The sequence below is a fragment of the Lampetra planeri genome, chromosome 40, assembly GCF_965212315.1.
Source record: "Lampetra planeri chromosome 40, kcLamPlan1.2.h2, whole genome shotgun sequence".
In the NCBI taxonomy this organism is placed as follows: Eukaryota; Metazoa; Chordata; class Hyperoartia; order Petromyzontiformes; family Petromyzontidae; genus Lampetra; species Lampetra planeri.
In genome coordinates, this window is record NC_136146.1 from 1,233,688 (window position 1) to 1,251,324 (window position 17,637).

At 43.2% G+C, this 17,637-nt stretch overlaps 1 protein-coding gene across 1 annotated transcript in view; it reads left to right on the forward strand.

Moving 5' to 3' along the window:
* Positions 1–17,637, forward strand: part of LOC144731712 (forkhead box protein P2-like) — a 181,801-nt gene that overhangs the window by 102,285 nt on the left and 61,879 nt on the right. Inside the window, exon 4 of the mRNA XM_078612897.1 lies at positions 16,609–16,746. Coding sequence (XP_078469023.1) covers positions 16,609–16,746 — 138 coding nt within the window. The remainder of the gene's footprint in view (positions 1–16,608; positions 16,747–17,637) is intronic.

Consider the following 17,637-nt stretch of genomic DNA (forward strand, 5'->3'; position numbering starts at 1 on the left):
ACTGCAGAGATTCATATTCTTGGCTCTTTCGGTAAAGTCACGTCGAAGGGAAATAATACAATAATAAAAATGGAACGTAATGCAATGCAATTCTCACGACGTTGCTGCTTGCGTTGTGGCCAAAACGTCGTGAGAATTTAATTTCATTATGTTTAATTTTTATTATTGTATTATTTCCCTTATACGTGACTTTACCGAAAGAAACAATAATATAACGAGGGAATACTGCGGCGCCTTCGCCATGGTGAAACCCACACAGACACTCTTGCTGTCATATTCATCACCACATCACTGTCAACATAAACACCCTCAAAAGCCCGTGCCATTGTGAGCTCCATTAAGAGAACACATAGGTACGATGGGAGCTTTTGTTTCGGTCCAGTGTGTCATGCAGCTGCTGCTCTCGAAAATACCATAAACGGCTCTGCGCTGTAATGACAACAGCATGCTTCCGTCAAATTCCTCCACATTGTGGAATCATTTAAGCCACGTTCTGCATGTGTACCTGCCCTGTGCACCAGCGCCAGATGCGTGACGTTAACGATTGATAAAGGGAATGTGCAATAAACAAGCGGTCAGGAGTGCTTGTTTATTGTATCTGGGTGGGCAGTTTCATGCTCAAAGACAAAGATCCCCCCGTATAGCCTTAACATACGGTTGGGGGCAAGTGCTGTTAGCGAGCACCTATGAAGGCCGGCACGGCACACGAAGGTGGTGGGTGGTCAGCACCACGCCCGGCCGCTTTTGTCTCCCGAGTGGCGATGTCTACACATCGCACCGGGTACTCTTTTGAGGCTGAGTCGACCTAGGGGAGACCCAGGACCGATTCAACTAATCTTCACTGGTGGTGGCCGCGGATGGGTGGGTGCGTGTGTGGGATTCATGCCCACACACGTATCCGCCCGCCCGCCCGCCCGCCTTTAATATTTCTCGGGGGCTTGCTGCGGTGGCCAGCAACTTGCACGTGACCTCGTCTCGCTTGAGGGGAGGCAGTGCCCTCGCTGAGTGGCACGAACCGCGCACTCGTTCCCGATGGGGGCCGCCGGATGCTCGTGGCCCCGGCTGCCGGCGCGATGCCACCTCACGTGCCCGCTTGCACCGCGCGAAGTTTGTTCGAACCCCAACAGAGAGCGGGGAGAGGGCGCCCCCTTGCCCCCCCTCTCCCCGCAACAGTAGCTGCCATCTCCCATCGGACAGATGAGCAGAATACATGCGGAACATGTGCGCACTGGGTGTGGTCTGCAACTACTGCCAAGTAAACCATAAGATGGTGAATGAAAGCAGTTTAATATTTATTCAGCCCCTACCCACCTCCCATGGACCCCCCCCCCCTCCGATATACCCCCCTCTCCCTTTCTCCTGTCACTCCTCAGCCAAAAGCCCCCCCCCCGCCGCCCCTGGCCAAAACATTGCAATTGATGGCAGGCGCAAGTGCCAGTAGAACATTGACCAATAAAGTGGCCAAGCCGAATTTCCTTTGATTTTGTGCAGCTTAATTTCTGGCTTGCTCTGAGCTCATTAGGGGAAGAGAGGGAAACGGGAAGGACAGATGCTGTTAATGTGCTTGAAAAAGCCCTCCATTGCAGAAGCCTTGTAATTATGGCTCAGCTGAAATGAACAGTGTAATTTAGTTTAACCACAGTAATGCAGAACCCATTATGCCGTAATATAGTAATTAAAGCATTTGAAGCAGGGCTGGGCTATCCTTTAGCATGGTAAAGGAGAAGATTTTAATTCTCTTATGAATGTAATACAGTAGTTAACGTTTATTGATAATATTTAATTGAAAGCAAGACTGGATACATTGAATTTAATTTACAATTTTTTGTTAGCATTTTTTTTTATTGAGCGTTTAAATAAAAAGTAGAACACATACGCAGATGTTTTACAGTGGCATTATTTATTTAGTTTTTACAAAATAATTTTACGTCTTTCCATATTTATCGCTATAAATGGCACTCAGTATTTAATCTGCATATAGCGCATCCATTACGTGTGGCACATGGCATGTAGATATATACGTGCAATTCAAATGATTACCATGAGAATTAGCACATCCTGCATACAGTGCTTGATAGCACACGTGTCAGGCTGAAAAATTGCCTTAAAATATTTTGCGACTCAAGGTTTAAGTTATGTGCGCATAAAATTGACTCAGCTGCGATATTAGTAGCATTAATAACTTGAATGAAATATGCAATTGAGGTTCAATATGTATGTTTTAATAATGTAGAATAAACCGAATTACATTTGTCAATAATATTCTCAACACTTGGGGAATTAGGTATGATTGAGCCGCGGTAGTTTTTTTTTTGCTACAGGAAGTTTCAATAAATTATTTAATGTACGAGTTAAATTACTGAAACTCTCCATTCTCTACTCCCATTATAATGCCCATGCTTGCTGAACAAATGTGAGCCCTCCAAAGCGACCGTGGATTTTTTGACACAACGGGACGAGCATTATTAACATGACAATTTTTTACAAACTAGGACATCACGACTCTCATAACAATGGAGTTAAGAATTTTGTTTTAGGACATTATTTATGAAGAGGGGGAGAAAATCAATGGCATTCTATAAATCATGGGCTGTAATGTACTTTTTGAACGCTAAGAAATACCCGTGGGTTCTCTGTGCCGGCATGTATTTTACACTTGTTATTAAAATGCACAAATTATTGGCTCGTGTATGAGGGCACGAGTATGTCCTACTGCTTACATTACGTTATCTACATGAACGTGTTATGAAATCATTCAAAGGTTTTTATCGACCACCATCGTCAGCTATGGTCGATCCCCTGCTGGATGATGGCCTCTTGCAGGCCGCAAACACCGCTCAGGAAACCTACGATGCAATCATTCACCCAGCACCTGCACACAAACTGATTTCACTGCTCCTTCTCTGCGGTGGACGTTCTGCCATAGCAGTTCACAAAAAGTTTGCATGAATAAAATACACGCGCCACAGCAGATATAATGTCGAAGCAAATATCCAAATACCGCTGATGTTGACGTAATCAATAACACTGGTCAACACACTTTTTCTGGCATAAGGTATTCCAACGGTTTTAAGGTAATTTTGGGGTGCTGATTCCAAATCCGGCTTCAGTTTTTGTCTATCACATCAGGTTTTTGAGATATCAAATATTGCATTTTCAATAAAAACTGCAAAAGAAAAATGTTAAATAAATGTGGATATCTACATAAAATTATATTATAAACACACTATCCTAAAAATACAGCACCATATTTTAACACTAAAGCAGTCACTGACTCGCAACAACTTGCAATCATAAGTGACAGAGTTAATTTCGGGTAAAATCAATGAAAATGGGGTATGCCGATAGCATAAAAATGAGATGTGATAGAGCAAATCTGAGATCAGATTTGGAATCAGCACCCTGAAATTAGTCTAAAACAGCTGCAAAAGTCCAGGCCAGAAAAAAAATATTTTTTTTGTTGACCAGTGTAATCAAACTTGGATCCCCAGACTCAAGGCATAATCATCACCAGGTTCGTAGCATAACGTATGAACTACTAACACCACTACTCCGCCCAAGATAAAATGTACGTCAATACTGAAAAAGGAACTTCATTAAAGGTAAATACGCATCCTAAATACCCTCTAGTGGATGCAGTGAGCAGTGAAAACTGCAAAGTGTGGGCAAGAAAATAATTGACCTGAGTTTTATTTACAAATTCCATCAACTGTTCTTGGATATTTTGCTTTTGTTTAGCGAATTATCTATTTGTCTTTGCGCATTTATACCGTATCTACTAGCGGAGAGGACATTTTGTTCACGAATAATTTTATTCACAAAATATCCAACGAAAATCGGAAATAAAATTGGGAGTCAATTGAATGATAGTTTTCACAAACTTGAGTCAGTAACGAAAGGTAAATCAGCAAATATATTCCAACCAAATCACCATGAATGCACCCAATCTGATATCTCAGAACCGAGTATGGTGGATACCTGGTCGTACATGTTTGGGTGACCAACATTGCATACCAGGTGTTATAGGTACTGTGTATTGCTAAGAGCGGTAGTGTAGTGGTCAGCGCGCTATGAACCCGGCTACCCGAGCTCGATTCCTGGTCATGGCCAACACCAGTGTCGATTATTTGAACAGGTCCTGGGCCTCCCCTAGGTAAACTCAGCCTCAAATAAGTACCTGGTCTGGTGTATAGTATACATCGCCACCGGTGAGACAAAGGCGGTCAGACGTGGTGCTAGCCACCCATCCCCTCGTGTACCGTTCAGGCCTTCATAGGTGCTCGCTAATAGCACTTGTCCCAACAGTCAGTTCAGGCTATACGGGGGATCTTCGTATTGCTAAGAAAACTGCAAGTTGTGGCGAGATGACAGCACAACAGTGGGTGTGGTACACAGATTTGTATTGAGTCTGTGTAATGATCTGTGCAGAGTTTAGAGTGTTATCTCCCTTGCATGCTACGGGTTTCTCCGTATCCTGTTGTCGCCTTCCCCCACTCACATTGATTATTGGAATTGGCCAAACTTCTGCTTTCAGGACCCTCCTGAAAGACATTCTCGAGATTCAGTGGTAGATGCCTTGGTAATTATTGATATTACCATGAACAATTTCCCTGCCTTCTCACATCACAAATATCTTCGTTGATTTTTATTTGTGGGTGCATGACAGCAGCAAAGTTTTTTTTGGTCACAATCATACGCCTCGCCGACATGATAATCTTTTGACTTAAAACTTTCGTGACTGCAGGAATTCATATTCTTGGTTCTTTCGGTGAAGTCACGTAGATAGAAAATAAAAATACAATAAAAAATAAATTAAAATTAATTTATTAAAAAATATATATTTTTAAAAAAATAATTAAAATAATAAGACGTGATAGTCATTGCATTTATTTAGGCGTCTTCAAAATGTAAAATGATTGCATTCATAAATAATAATATTTTTTCGCATTTTGTGCTCGGTTGGCAGGTTATCTGCCCTTATCAACATGTTTATGATCGGCTGTTTTCCCCATAGGGAGAAAGGCATTTTTTTTTCTTTTTGAGTGACTGGGGCCCCGTGGCTTCATTAGGGCTCTCTCTCGCAAAGGCCACTGTGTACCAAGAGGGCTGGGCCAGTGTTCTCATTAGAGGCTCGTTTGCGCCGCTCTGCGCCAGCCAAATAGCCACCTCTGGCTATCCCCCTCAGGGCACGTGGGTCGCGGTACAGTCCCCTCGACTCTCACGCACAGCGACACGCACGTGACCAGATCACCACGCGCCCTCCGCTAGCGCCGAGCACACTTATCCTGTGTCTCCACTTACCTCCAAACCCACTTTGCGACTTCCACATCCAACGCTTTCTCTAACCGATGGGATAAACCAATCCCAGCAGGAGAAAGGGAAGAATCGGGCCAACGTGTTTCAGCTCTTTTCCTAACTTGTAGCTGAGACAAGGCTGAGAGCATATGTACATGCAATGTGGGTGGTCACATGTCATGCATGAAAGGCATGATGGGAGTCGTGCCTTCCTGGCCTTTGTAAGCATACATTTACGTGTGGTAAAATATACTACGTGCAGTGGCGAGACTCGTGCATCGCTTGACGCTGGCGCAAATGCGATGGGCAGAGTGTCTGTGTGTTTTTTTATTAGTTAGTTTGCCTGTTTGTTTACCTCTTGAAATTGAGGGCACATTTTTATTTTATTTCCAAAAAGGTCATCCTTCACTAGCATAACCAGTGTTTGTGTCGCCTTGCTCATGGGAGAATAATGTGGATTGAAGAATCCCGAGAATGCTGTCCGCAATGACCAGAGCCGGATTCAGTTTGAGTTGGGTCTTGGAACTGGGGTTCCGCTTTGTGTATTGCAGTTCCTTTCCTTCACGGGTTTACCACCAGCCATGCCTGATTCAGAGGTCGCAAACGGGTTTTTATTTCTTACCCGTACCCGTACCTGGCCGCACCCGACTACCCGTGCCCGGCCGGGTACGGGTAGCCGGGTATCGGATAGGGTACGGGTATCGGGTACCCGGTTGCGACCTCTGGCCTGATTATGCCACAAATTCTATTTTCTTATTCACATATATTATTTCAGCCTCGCTTTTTAAAGGCAATATACAAATTGTTAACCTAATTCAGACAGTTGAAAGAGGCAAACTGCATGAATTTTGTTACGTAATTTTTAGCGATACACATAGTGATGCTTTAGTTTAAATGACTAAGTTATCTGCAGGATCTATCATCACAGTGCTACAGCATTGTGTTTCATTGTTTGTTGAACTTATTTCGCACCGTACATAGTCTAGCGTGCTAATCGGAGGAGTATCTACATCTTATTTTTTTTGGGGGGGGCTCAAAATCCGTGGCCCCCCCCGCCCTAACTTATGGAGTCGCTGCGTTAATCTTATACTGGCTGTATGTACGCGTGGAGTGGTGTCGTTTTTATTTAATATATCGGGTGCAACTCCACCCAAGTGCCCCGAGTTCAATTCCGGACCATTGTGACAGCAGTGCCCAGTTAGAATCTGAATCTGGCCTGGGTCCTGGATTGAGGTCATCAGCCTACAGTGAGCACCTCGGTGCAAGGGTTTACCTGCTGCTGCAATTAGGAGGGGGTAAGGGGAGTGAGGTCAAAGACAGCTCTAGGTGCTGGCCATAACGTCACCAAGTGTGCCTGTGTTAACCTTGATAGGTGCTCGCGACGAGTGCTTGCCATAAATGGGCGGTCTGTGTGTATGTGTGCATGTCGGACAGCTGGGTCCTGGTACCTGGAATAGGCAGTGATGTTAATACATTCGGTACCATTTTCTTTATTTAATATATTTTATTTTTTATGAAATAATCACCATAGCTGGGAGCAATTTTTGAATTATTGTTAACTGCGTGGCATTGAATATCACTCATCAACTTAAAAAAATAGATATGCAAATGTATAAGAAAGCCGATTTTATTTAACAAGGTTGACTTTGCGAAACACAATAGCCCAATTTTCGAATGGATAGCATCCAAGGAATGTAGTAGATACGAAACATTTACCAAAATATGTAGTCATTAGTATGACCTTGTTCTTTCAAAAATAAATAACACTTTTAACGCATTTTTTTCGGGCGAGTATTTAGCATAATAAAAGCGCGGGGTTGTAAAATATTTTAATCATTTTATTTTGTTTCTGTGCTTGCACCTAGCATTGACCTCAGATGAATAATGAGAGGCAATGAAATCTACTTGACCATTCCTGCTCATTTCAGTCTTCCACTCCTCAATTCGGGGTTAAAGAAAAGCGTCGAATGACTGAGGTGTATTACACCGGTAATTATCTTGTCTCGAATTAAATGTAACCGAAAGCGCCTGTAATGCACACACACAAAAAGTTCATTATAAGGAAGGCGGCGAAAAATAGATAATAACCAAGCAAGCCATTAATTTTGCCACTCTCATTTAAGCGGGCTTAATGTATGTCTGACAGGAGTGGAGGCCAGATAATGTGATTTGCATTTAGTGCATCAGAACGGAGGCCAAGCATGCTCATTGGTCGTCTAAATCTCAAGGCACTCCACCGCCGCGCTTTCCGAAACGACGAACCAGAAAAACTGTCATAATGCGAGGTGTTCGTCACGGGCGTGTGTTGCCCTCGGCACGTGTCGCCTTCATTTTAATATTCATCGGTGAGAACGTCTGTTTTTTGGGGGGGGGGGTGGACGCAATTGGACGCACGCGTGCGACTGCCAGACGACCGAGCGCCCGCGCGTTATTAACGGGAGTTGTTTAATGTAGGTCCTGCTGCAGCATATACAAAAAAAATAGCTCTTTGCATGCGTTAACTTTCACCGCACACCTGCCTTCGAGGTAAGACGTCGCCGAATGTGTGTGTCGTCGTCGTCGTCCCCCTCCCCCTTTATTTAATTATCAACGGATACTCTAACTTATTTATTTATATTTGCGTTAAATACTTATTTCGTGGGTGCCCCCCCGTCTTGTGTTTTGCCTGTTGGGTTGTTGCTAATGCTTGTTGTTTCGTAATTTGGTTTGCATGTTTAAAAAAATTGGTATCGTTTTAAAAATGATTTAAGCCAGGGTAAACGTTACCTCTTTTCTAAACAACCGATCGAATGCCGTTGCAGTGTTTAGTAGACATATCTGTCCGGAGCAAACGTATCAGTGTAATTGTTACAGCTTTTTGTTCCTGCAATGTACACAAAAAAAACGTGATTTTTCGTAGTCTTACCAGAGACTACTTTCAACGGCATGTGCATTATAAAGTAATTTGTTTCATACGTGTGATGGCTTTACATTTAATAATCATGGTTTTATAAACTGAAAAATATCCAAACGTAATAGATTTTTTTTACGGTAATATGAGTTTTTCTTAAATTCTACGCAGACAATATTACATTAAAGGTTTAAGTATGTGTTTATAATATTTTTTGACCGTATAATTTTTTTTTTTAACTGGCTCGATATAAGATAAGAAATCTACGACTGAGTTCATGAAACAGTTATTGTTTTTTACATTTTTAAATGGACGGGATAGACATGCGAATGCCACTGCCGTTCTTTAAATCTTGAGTTTGCACATTTTAGACAGCATTCAAGCTTAAAAGCTATCTGAGGCAATGCGCCATTCAAAATATGTCAATCGGTGGGAAGATGACGTGACATTTTCAGGTGCGTTTGTTGACGCTAAATGTGTTATTATGGCACTAAACGAAACTGCCATGGCGGGACGGCACATTGGCCAAATTAATTGCACAAGCTCTTTGCCTCCTAATGATAGTATTATTATCCAGTGTGTTCAAAGAAAAATAGTGCTATCTCTCACGTAATTTTATTCACCGGCATTTATAGTTTTTTTTTGGCGGAGTGCTCTTCTTTCAATAATGAATGGGTGGCTAATTAAATGAAATGTTAAAGCGGGAAAGATAAATCATTGTTGATCAGCGTCTGAAGCTTCAAGCGTATTTGAGTAAGGCCCACAAAATAGGAGGGAAATTGGTTTCTTGGAAGAATAAGACAAAAAAATGTCTCCGACGTAATTTTAATTTTCATGCATTTGCGCTAATCTAATTCATCAATGCTAATCAGCATCTGATAATCACAACTTAAGTGTGAAAGATCCACTGAGCTGATGGTGTCGAGAGCTAGTGGCTGAAATAGTGTTATAAAAGGCTATGATCTAAGCCTCTTGCCTGCCATCATTAGCAAAAGGCCAATTTTAGCTGCTTAAGGTGCACTCTATGTTTAAGTGGGGTAAGTTTTTTGCACTGCTAATTAAACCCTCTGAGAGTAAAAAAACGCAAGTGGTGGTGGTGCCCTCTCTTACTCTCCTTGGTGGCTTTTCTTTTTTTCGTCTCCTTGTCTTTGTTGTGGACCTATTGCTCCAGATGTAAACCTCGCCTGACTTCTCAAGGCAATGATATCGCCGGGGGCAATTCACTTCTCACCATTTTTGTTTTGGATTGTCGTGACGTTATACAATTTTACGACGCCGCACCCTTTCACCGTGATACGTATAACTAAAAAAAAAATCGGAATACATTTGTAGGAATTTCGATTTAAAGCTTTCGTGACTTGCAGGGATTCATCTTCTTGGTTCTTTCGGTAAAGTCACGTAGAAGGGAAGTAATAAAATAATAAAACATAATAAAATACAATTCTCACGACGTTTCGGCCACAACGCAAGCAGCCGTCCTCAGGTGAAGAACAGGGCTGTCGGAAAGACAGCGTCTGAATGAAGAACAGGTCTGTATTTCCGACAGACCTGTTCTTCACCTGAGGACGGCTGCTTGCATTGTGGCCGAAACATCGTGAGCATTGTATTTTATGATGTTTTATTTTTATTATTTTATTAATTCCCTTCTACGTGACTTTACCGAAAGAACCAAGAAGATTTGTAGGAAGGTTTTTATCTGTATGTGACTGCAAAGGGAATAAGGTTTCAGTTATATTTTATAATGATTGTCACTGGTTATGAATTTACTCTTCATATTGTGAGTAATAATGAAACAAAACATGACGTTATTCGTTTTAACAGAAACAACAACAGATTGGGCTTGTCAGCTTCACATTTGCAGCAAAGTGTTGGAAAATAAACATACGGTGTAAAAAAGAAATGCTCAACCAATACCTTAAATATATTTTTTAATTGTAATTGTATCATGATTATTGCAATTGAATACAAAGTTTAATTTCACTATCCAGATGTACAAAAACAAAATGCACAAGCCAGTTGTAATTTATGCCATTCGTATCGCCGATTGGCACAATTTGCAATTGCGCTAATTATACGCAACCATGTCTACATCCATTAACCTGCCAAATTTCCAACATTGTTAGGATCAAGGACTGAGGTGCGATATTTGAATGTAATAAGGACGAGGGCAGTTTGTTTGAGAGCTCTGATACACAACCACCAAGTCTCCCCCCCCCCCCCCCCTGAGTGTCTGAAACACTCAACAAAGCCCTCCACGCCTATAAAGCGATGATGGGAAGGAGTCATTCACGAATGGGGTGACGGGTTCAGGGAAGACATACTCAGGCCTGGCGAAGCCTGGGTATTAGACTTCTCGAAAGCTATCCGCAGGCCTCTCTGTGAGTACTTGAGATTTACTTATCGCTGTGCTGCAAGCAAGATGTTAGATCTCGCTTACATCTCCCTTGCTGTAAATGGTTTAGGAGTCATGTTGTAAGTCCCATGAGCACTTTTCATTGGAAGCGCTCACAAGCAATTTCATTAGCAGCGATGTAAAAGCGAAGGTTGATTTGCTTTGGTGTTTATGTTGGCAAGACTGCTCCAGTTCACCTCGATTCAGAATGTCCTGGTAAAGATTTTCAGGTTTTTTTTATTGAATTGATAATGACATGACGCAAATCGAAAGCGGTGTAGCTTATTTGTCACAAGGGCGGTCGTGAGAGGGGTTGCATGTGGAATGACGAGGGCATTGACTGCACATTCGCTGGGATGAGGAAAAAATAAAATAACAGCTCCAAATCGTTGATAGACCCTAAACTGGGACAAACCGTGGCGGTTTAAAAAAAAAAATAACTCGAAAACCGGGTCCTTGAGGTATTTGGGTTTACCTATGTCTGCTTGTCACTGCGCCCCTCTTTGAAAGGCACAGCAATCCAGGTCATTTGCATGCTAACCAGTGGAGAAATGTGTCGGAGGGTATGGGCTGAGAGTGGGGGACAGGAGAAAGTGAGGGAGAGCGATGCAGGCTGGAAATAAAAAAAGAAGTGCTAAAGTTTGACCTTCATTTGTGGTTTTAAATTAGGGCAGATAAGCTGAGGAAGGCAATCAAGAAAGGGAAGGCTTATTGACTGCAAAATGAGAAGGGCCACGGTTGTGAGTTTGCATACTGCCTGCAGGCACGACATAAAAAACGAATGTACAGAATGGAAGCTACTGCACCAGATATAAAAAAAGCAAAAGGGACATTTGCCAGGTTTTATGAGAAGGATGGATATCTGCCCCACTACACCCGCAGATATTGTACCTGCTTTATAGCTGCGTGATGGAAATTGATCATTTTTCAATATGACGGCTAACCAAGTTTTTCAGATGCTCCACACGTAAGTCATTAGTTATTAGGTATGTTTACAGCGCATCTGTTTGTTTGTTTTCTTCCAGGGGGGGGGTGGGCATCAACATTTTCCTGCCGTTAATGTTGTTCGTTCTATGATTTCATCGCGGCAGGCCCGCCGCAGAGTTCGTGTGCTCAATTACACTCGTTGTGATAACAAATGTACTCTGGTCTATGTGCATACCTCGAGGATGCTTATGAGGTGCTCTTTAGTTAAATGCATGTAATCTAAATATCAACAAACCCACTGTTATGAATCAAAATAACAACCTTTGAAAAATCAACACAAAATCACAGATTTGGAGATTTTTCGGCAATTAAAAAAAAAGAAACATGAAAAACAATTTTTTTTCGTTACCGTTGAATTTTTCGTTAAAGATTATTTCTGAGGAAAAAAAATAAATAAACGCAACTGCGCTCCAAAATGGTGTTCAGATTCCTGTTGGAGCATCGTCTCTGAATAAATACATGCACATATAACCTCCCCACCACTTAGATATCAAACTACCTCGGTTACCTGGTAATTGTCCTACCTAAGCTATCCCACAATTCCCAGAGGAGAGCCATGCATTTGGAACATCATGGGATCGCCAATTATGTTGAGCAAAATTTCCAGTCCTGAAGGGGACTTCCAGGCAAAAGAAGGAGAGCATGAGTTGAGAGTAAAATCGAAGGGTGGGGTGGAAGAAGATATGAGGAGGATGGTTGATGTGAATTGAGGTAGAAGTTACACGAATAAAGAGAAATCTGCCAGTCATGAATCTTCTAACTTAGAAGAAAATTAAGCAGAAAAGAGACTCGGTGCCATGTTTTAGCCATCCCGGTCACATATGTACGTATGTTGAACGTCTTCAATACCGTACGTAGCCAACCGTGCTAATCGGAGTTGCTGGGGAAGGACAACAAACTAAACACAAAAAGCAGTTCTAAAGAAGTCAGTTTTGAATCTAGGTTTAAAAGTGCATAGCTCCAGCAGCTTCCTAATATTGGAAAGGAAGAGCGTTCCAGACTGCCTTAGAACCTATTCTCTGTCACCTCATTCAGCTCTCCTGTTCAATATTGTTGGCATTGTATCCTGACAAAATACATGGCCACTTAATGTAATTTCACGAACAAATTAACAGATTCTCAGTTCAACCGTAATTTGTATTGAAGACTTCGAATATACAGAACACGTGTGCACGTGACTTTTAAGTCCCGTGTCATTCGTTACGTGGCGAGCTGTTGAAAGCCCTTTCAGTTTTGTGCTTCTCAATGTGTCGATGCTGACCAGTGATGCTGACCATACTTCACCACACTGATCATCGCGTGTTGGTGAAGGTGGGGGGCATAGACCTGTGAGCATAGAAGTACAATGTGAGAACACATTTGGTTGGACTGCCCTCTGCTGATTACCGGGGAGCACAGCCCTGCAGCTGCCTATGACAACCTGGCATGCATGGTTATAACCCATCATAGGGCTATCCAGAGTCAACCCTGCATCAGGTTCCGAGATCAGATGAGATCAGATGTGCTTCGAATATCCTGAGCATGTTAATGCCGGAGCGTATCTTTACGGTATCACTCAGGCGTGCCACGTTTGATAGATAAGGAAGGTAAACTGATAAAATCATGGAACACATCGTAATATTCAAATTGAGACTATCCATCTATGTGTGCACTAAATTCCCACGGTAATATCCCAAGAACTGGGAAGGTGCACACCGTTTTTTTTCACCATTCCATCTGTGGACTACTACTACACGAAGAAGAATATGTTGCTTTGCTTTTGCAAAAAAAAAAACACTCGATGCCCGAATGTTTGTTCTATAATCGAGGCGGGTGTCACAGCTGGGTAGAGCTAACAGCACGTGGACATTGTGCAGGACTATTCTTGCAATACATTTTAAACAATAACTGCCTGCAACATACAGAGGTACGTCCACAATGGTAAATGGCAAAACAAGAGACAAGTGGTCACCAATGCTTGCCACCTTGGCTTCGGCGGGTAGAGAAGAAAGCTCCAACAAGTCCCGTTGGGCTGCTAAAGAGCGCTTAAGGGCTAAGTGTGTGGGGAGAGCTTCGCTTGGTCAACATGTCAGTGGATATATTACCTCTCACACCTTCACTCGCTCGCCTGAATATATTGGAAGATGAAAAGGGACCTTGTATTGAAATTCGTTCGAGAGGGCGATGTGACGGTTGTAGCCATTGCAAACCACTTGTCCGTTGGGCCGCTTTTTCCAGGAGTTCCATGCTGAATGCCTCATTAATCTTAAACGGAACTGAATGCTGTTTTATTCTTGCCAGGCAAGGCACACTGAGCTATATATCTATTCTTCAGACGCGACCTGGCCACAAGCGATAGCTCAACGAAGTGGCTTATCGTGTTGCAATTAATATCAGCCAAATAATCTAAGCGCGTGTTGATTCTAAATGTATGCATGTATGCTGATCCATGTATGCATGTATGCTGATCCATGGGGAAAATGCAAGCTCCAAATATGCAGCAGGTGTTAGGGTTGGCATCGAACCCATGACCTCGTGCATACCAGCCGAGGTAGTTAACATCGTCGGAGGATTATTGTGGTGTGCCAGCCTAACAGCACCATCGGAGTATTTCGGCGTCATAGAACGAGATGCTGGTTCGTGTAGGCGCAGAGCCTTGTTGGACGCGGGCCACGGAGATTGAGTTTGTCGACACGTACTCCCGTAGGTAGCCAGCCCGCCGGCCACTGCAGCCACACGAAATGACGGAGCCAGGATTTTCAGATAAGAGTGCAACCCCTCCAGCAATGAAAAATGATAGGAGTTGTTAGTAAGTAAGGACTTGTCCCTTGCTTTTTATTCGACGCGTGTGCGGCGATGGCGCAGCCATCGATCGATGGTCGAATTCGAACCGCGTTGTGTGATCGGCATCGCGCTCGCTGAAGGTGAATGCCTTCGGGGAAGTCGTGGACTGTATACGCAACTGCGCACAATTATGTGAGCCACTTATAACTGCTTTGCCGTTACTTATTGCCAATTATGGACTCAGACTATTGTCATATCATCTCATAGAGTCCCTGGCACGTAATAATAGGCTACACAGTGGCAGTGGGGGTCGCAAAATGCCGATTTATTATCAATAAACCCCAATGATCCGATCCAAATTAGGGATTTCGATCGGATCATTAGGGGGCCAGGTGCCACCCCACCCTCCCCCCCTCACTGGCTCCGCCAGTGGCCACACGTAGCGGACGCATATTTTCTCATCAATGTTGAAGAAAGTACGCTTCCTCCTTAACGAGCAGTCTCACCCGCAATTATGAGACTTTGCTGCTAAGTTTTGTTTTTACTTAAACCCTGCGTGCACGTCCAGTGGAATTACTCAAACAACTGTCAGGTGTTTAGCAAAACATTTCGAGGAAGCTGCTTGTCCGTGCAGCTTACATGTACAATGTGCCGTACTCAGCGGATTGTAAGGTAACGCTGAAAGTAAGATGCACCACATGCACACACACTCGTGCCTAGTATTAATATAAAGTTCTCAAAAAAATGTGAATTTCACACAAACGGAACTAATGGATAATAAGACACCCCCCCACATTTGCTTTCCAAAAAAAAAGAACGGGAGAATTTATTTAGATAATGTGGAGAATACGTGACACGCATTGCATTGAAGTCGAGCGGAGTGATCTACTTTACAACACGTCTGTAAAATAGCTGTTAAATAGGCAACATTTCATCCAGTGACCCTTCTGTACAACAGAGCGATCCCTTCGTAGCGGAGAGAACTCTCAAGTTATTAATTCGCATTCCGTTCTTTGATGCAATTGCCAGAGTCGTTGCCGGTCTTCTTTACACATTCTTTTTCTCTTCCCGAGGGCAGTGTTTTGACGAACATGTTGATTTCAGTTGTCGCTTGTGTTTTTGCACCACTGCCAATGCAGTATCACAAAAAAATAAATGCGCCTACGTTACGATAATAATTTTTCAGGCTCAACCCCCGTGTGTGATCGTTGGCCAGACTCAGTGGCTTGGCTATGCACAATGTGGTTGCAGTAACTGTGCGTAGCTGAACCTGGCAATGGGTTTTCAATACATTTTGTGAATGCCGTTGATGTAAGGATGAAACAATGCAAGTATTGCAATATGGGGATGTATGCAATAAGATACATGTTTTAATTGTTCAGCAAAAAAATGTGCATATGTAATCTATATATACATATAAAATACAGTTCTTATAATATACAGTCCTTTGCCAGTCAGTTGCTGGATGAAGCCATTGTAATGCTGTTTTGGATCACGGTGGTTGTTCCAAAGTACTTTACCGCACTGGTCATTGTGGGTGGGTGATACGGGCACCCAAGACTGGTTCAGAGGTCACGCACTGCTGGTGTGAGCCATGGCTGGGTTTTTAACACATGCAAATGTATGCATTGTAATCATCTGTGCGGGTATGAATGCTCATGTGTATGACACGAGCATCTGTTTGGCATGTAATCAATAGACACATTCACGATGCAATGAAGTCGTGATTCGACTCCAGCACTGATTACTTCTTGACTCATTTTCACTAACGCCTTTGTATTGTTTTTTAAGGTTTCTTTTTTTGTTGGTGCGTCTCGCTTGCACAATTCCGTTCACTCTATTAGCCCAAACACCCAAAGCATTCCTTATACAATCCACGTATATCCTTTCCGTAAATGACACGTGTCTCCCCCGTCGCCCGTCACCCAGTGCGCGTATAAGTATATCTATATATACATACATCCACGCGTGCATCACGAGCGTGAGAATTAATTTTTAGTTTGGCGAGTCGACGTGCCGTCACGTGGGTCGGCATCTATCAACATATGTGCGACGTGCTCGAGTGTGGTCGTGTCGGTGGCCGCGCGCGCGCTCACCGCAACGCGGCCGATCAATCAGCCGGGACGACAGCAGCGGCCGGCGTTTAACGCCACGACGCTTATTGCGCGCAAGGCCGTGATTATTCGACCGAGCGAGTGACTCCGTGGGGGGTGGGGGGGGGTTGGGGTGGAGGTGTGGGCGTGCTAAAATCTGGACGGTCTGCCGCTGTCTTTTCCTACAGGTGCCGGTGTCCATGGCTATGATGACCCCGCAGGTGATCACGTCTCAGCAGATGCAGCAGCTGCTGCAACAGCAGGTGCTCTCCCCGCAGCAGATACAGGTCCTCCTGCAGCAGCAGCAGAGTGTGATGCTGCAGCAGGTGGGTCGAAAACCCGAGATCCCAAAGCATACTCCCTCCCTCCTGCTGCTGATGGATATATATAAACGCTGCTGCGCTTTTTTTTCTCTGCGAAACGTGACAATGTAACACGGGCGGCCCCCGAAACGAATGCACGTCGGTGACTGCCGGCCTCGGGTCCGACTTTCTAAAGAGAGAAAAAAAAATATCCCTAAAATGGCACTTACCTGGCTACATAACGGACGTTTAATAGGATTACAGTGATTGAATGCGAACGATGGTGATAAGTGTATGATGGAAACAGTAATGCAATTGGCGTTGAGCAAATGCATCAATGTGATTGATAATGCCCGATTGCCGTTATTTAAGCCGGGTTAAGAGCCCATTGAGAACAGGAGTCTTTTTTTTCATTTTTTCAATGGAGACCTGGGTCAAAAATCAATCACAGCACAACAGAGATACGTCGCACAGAAAGAATAACAGGTTCCTCGGTGCAAAAACTATTACAGGTGGGGAAATGAAATAAATGACAGGAACAATACATACCGATCTTCATATTTTCTCAGATAAGGATACTCCTTGAATGTGTTTACATTCAAAGTGAGTTAATCTAATGATAATCATGATAACCAGCCATGGCCAATCCACTGCTGGATGAAGCCCCCCCCCCCAAGTCGCCACCAGTCCCGTGCACACGGGCCGATTCCATCGCTCCATCTCCTCAGCGGGCGTACCAACTTGGTAGCGTTCCATTCCTTTGCAGATTACAAAAAATAAGATGTCATGATCTCTGTTAGAGGTTTGATAATGTTATTTATATTTATTCTTTATATTTTTTTTACTTTAGATTGAAACCACTTTCATTTTTTTGTACAATTTTAAAATAAATGGTTAGATGACTGACTGTCTGGC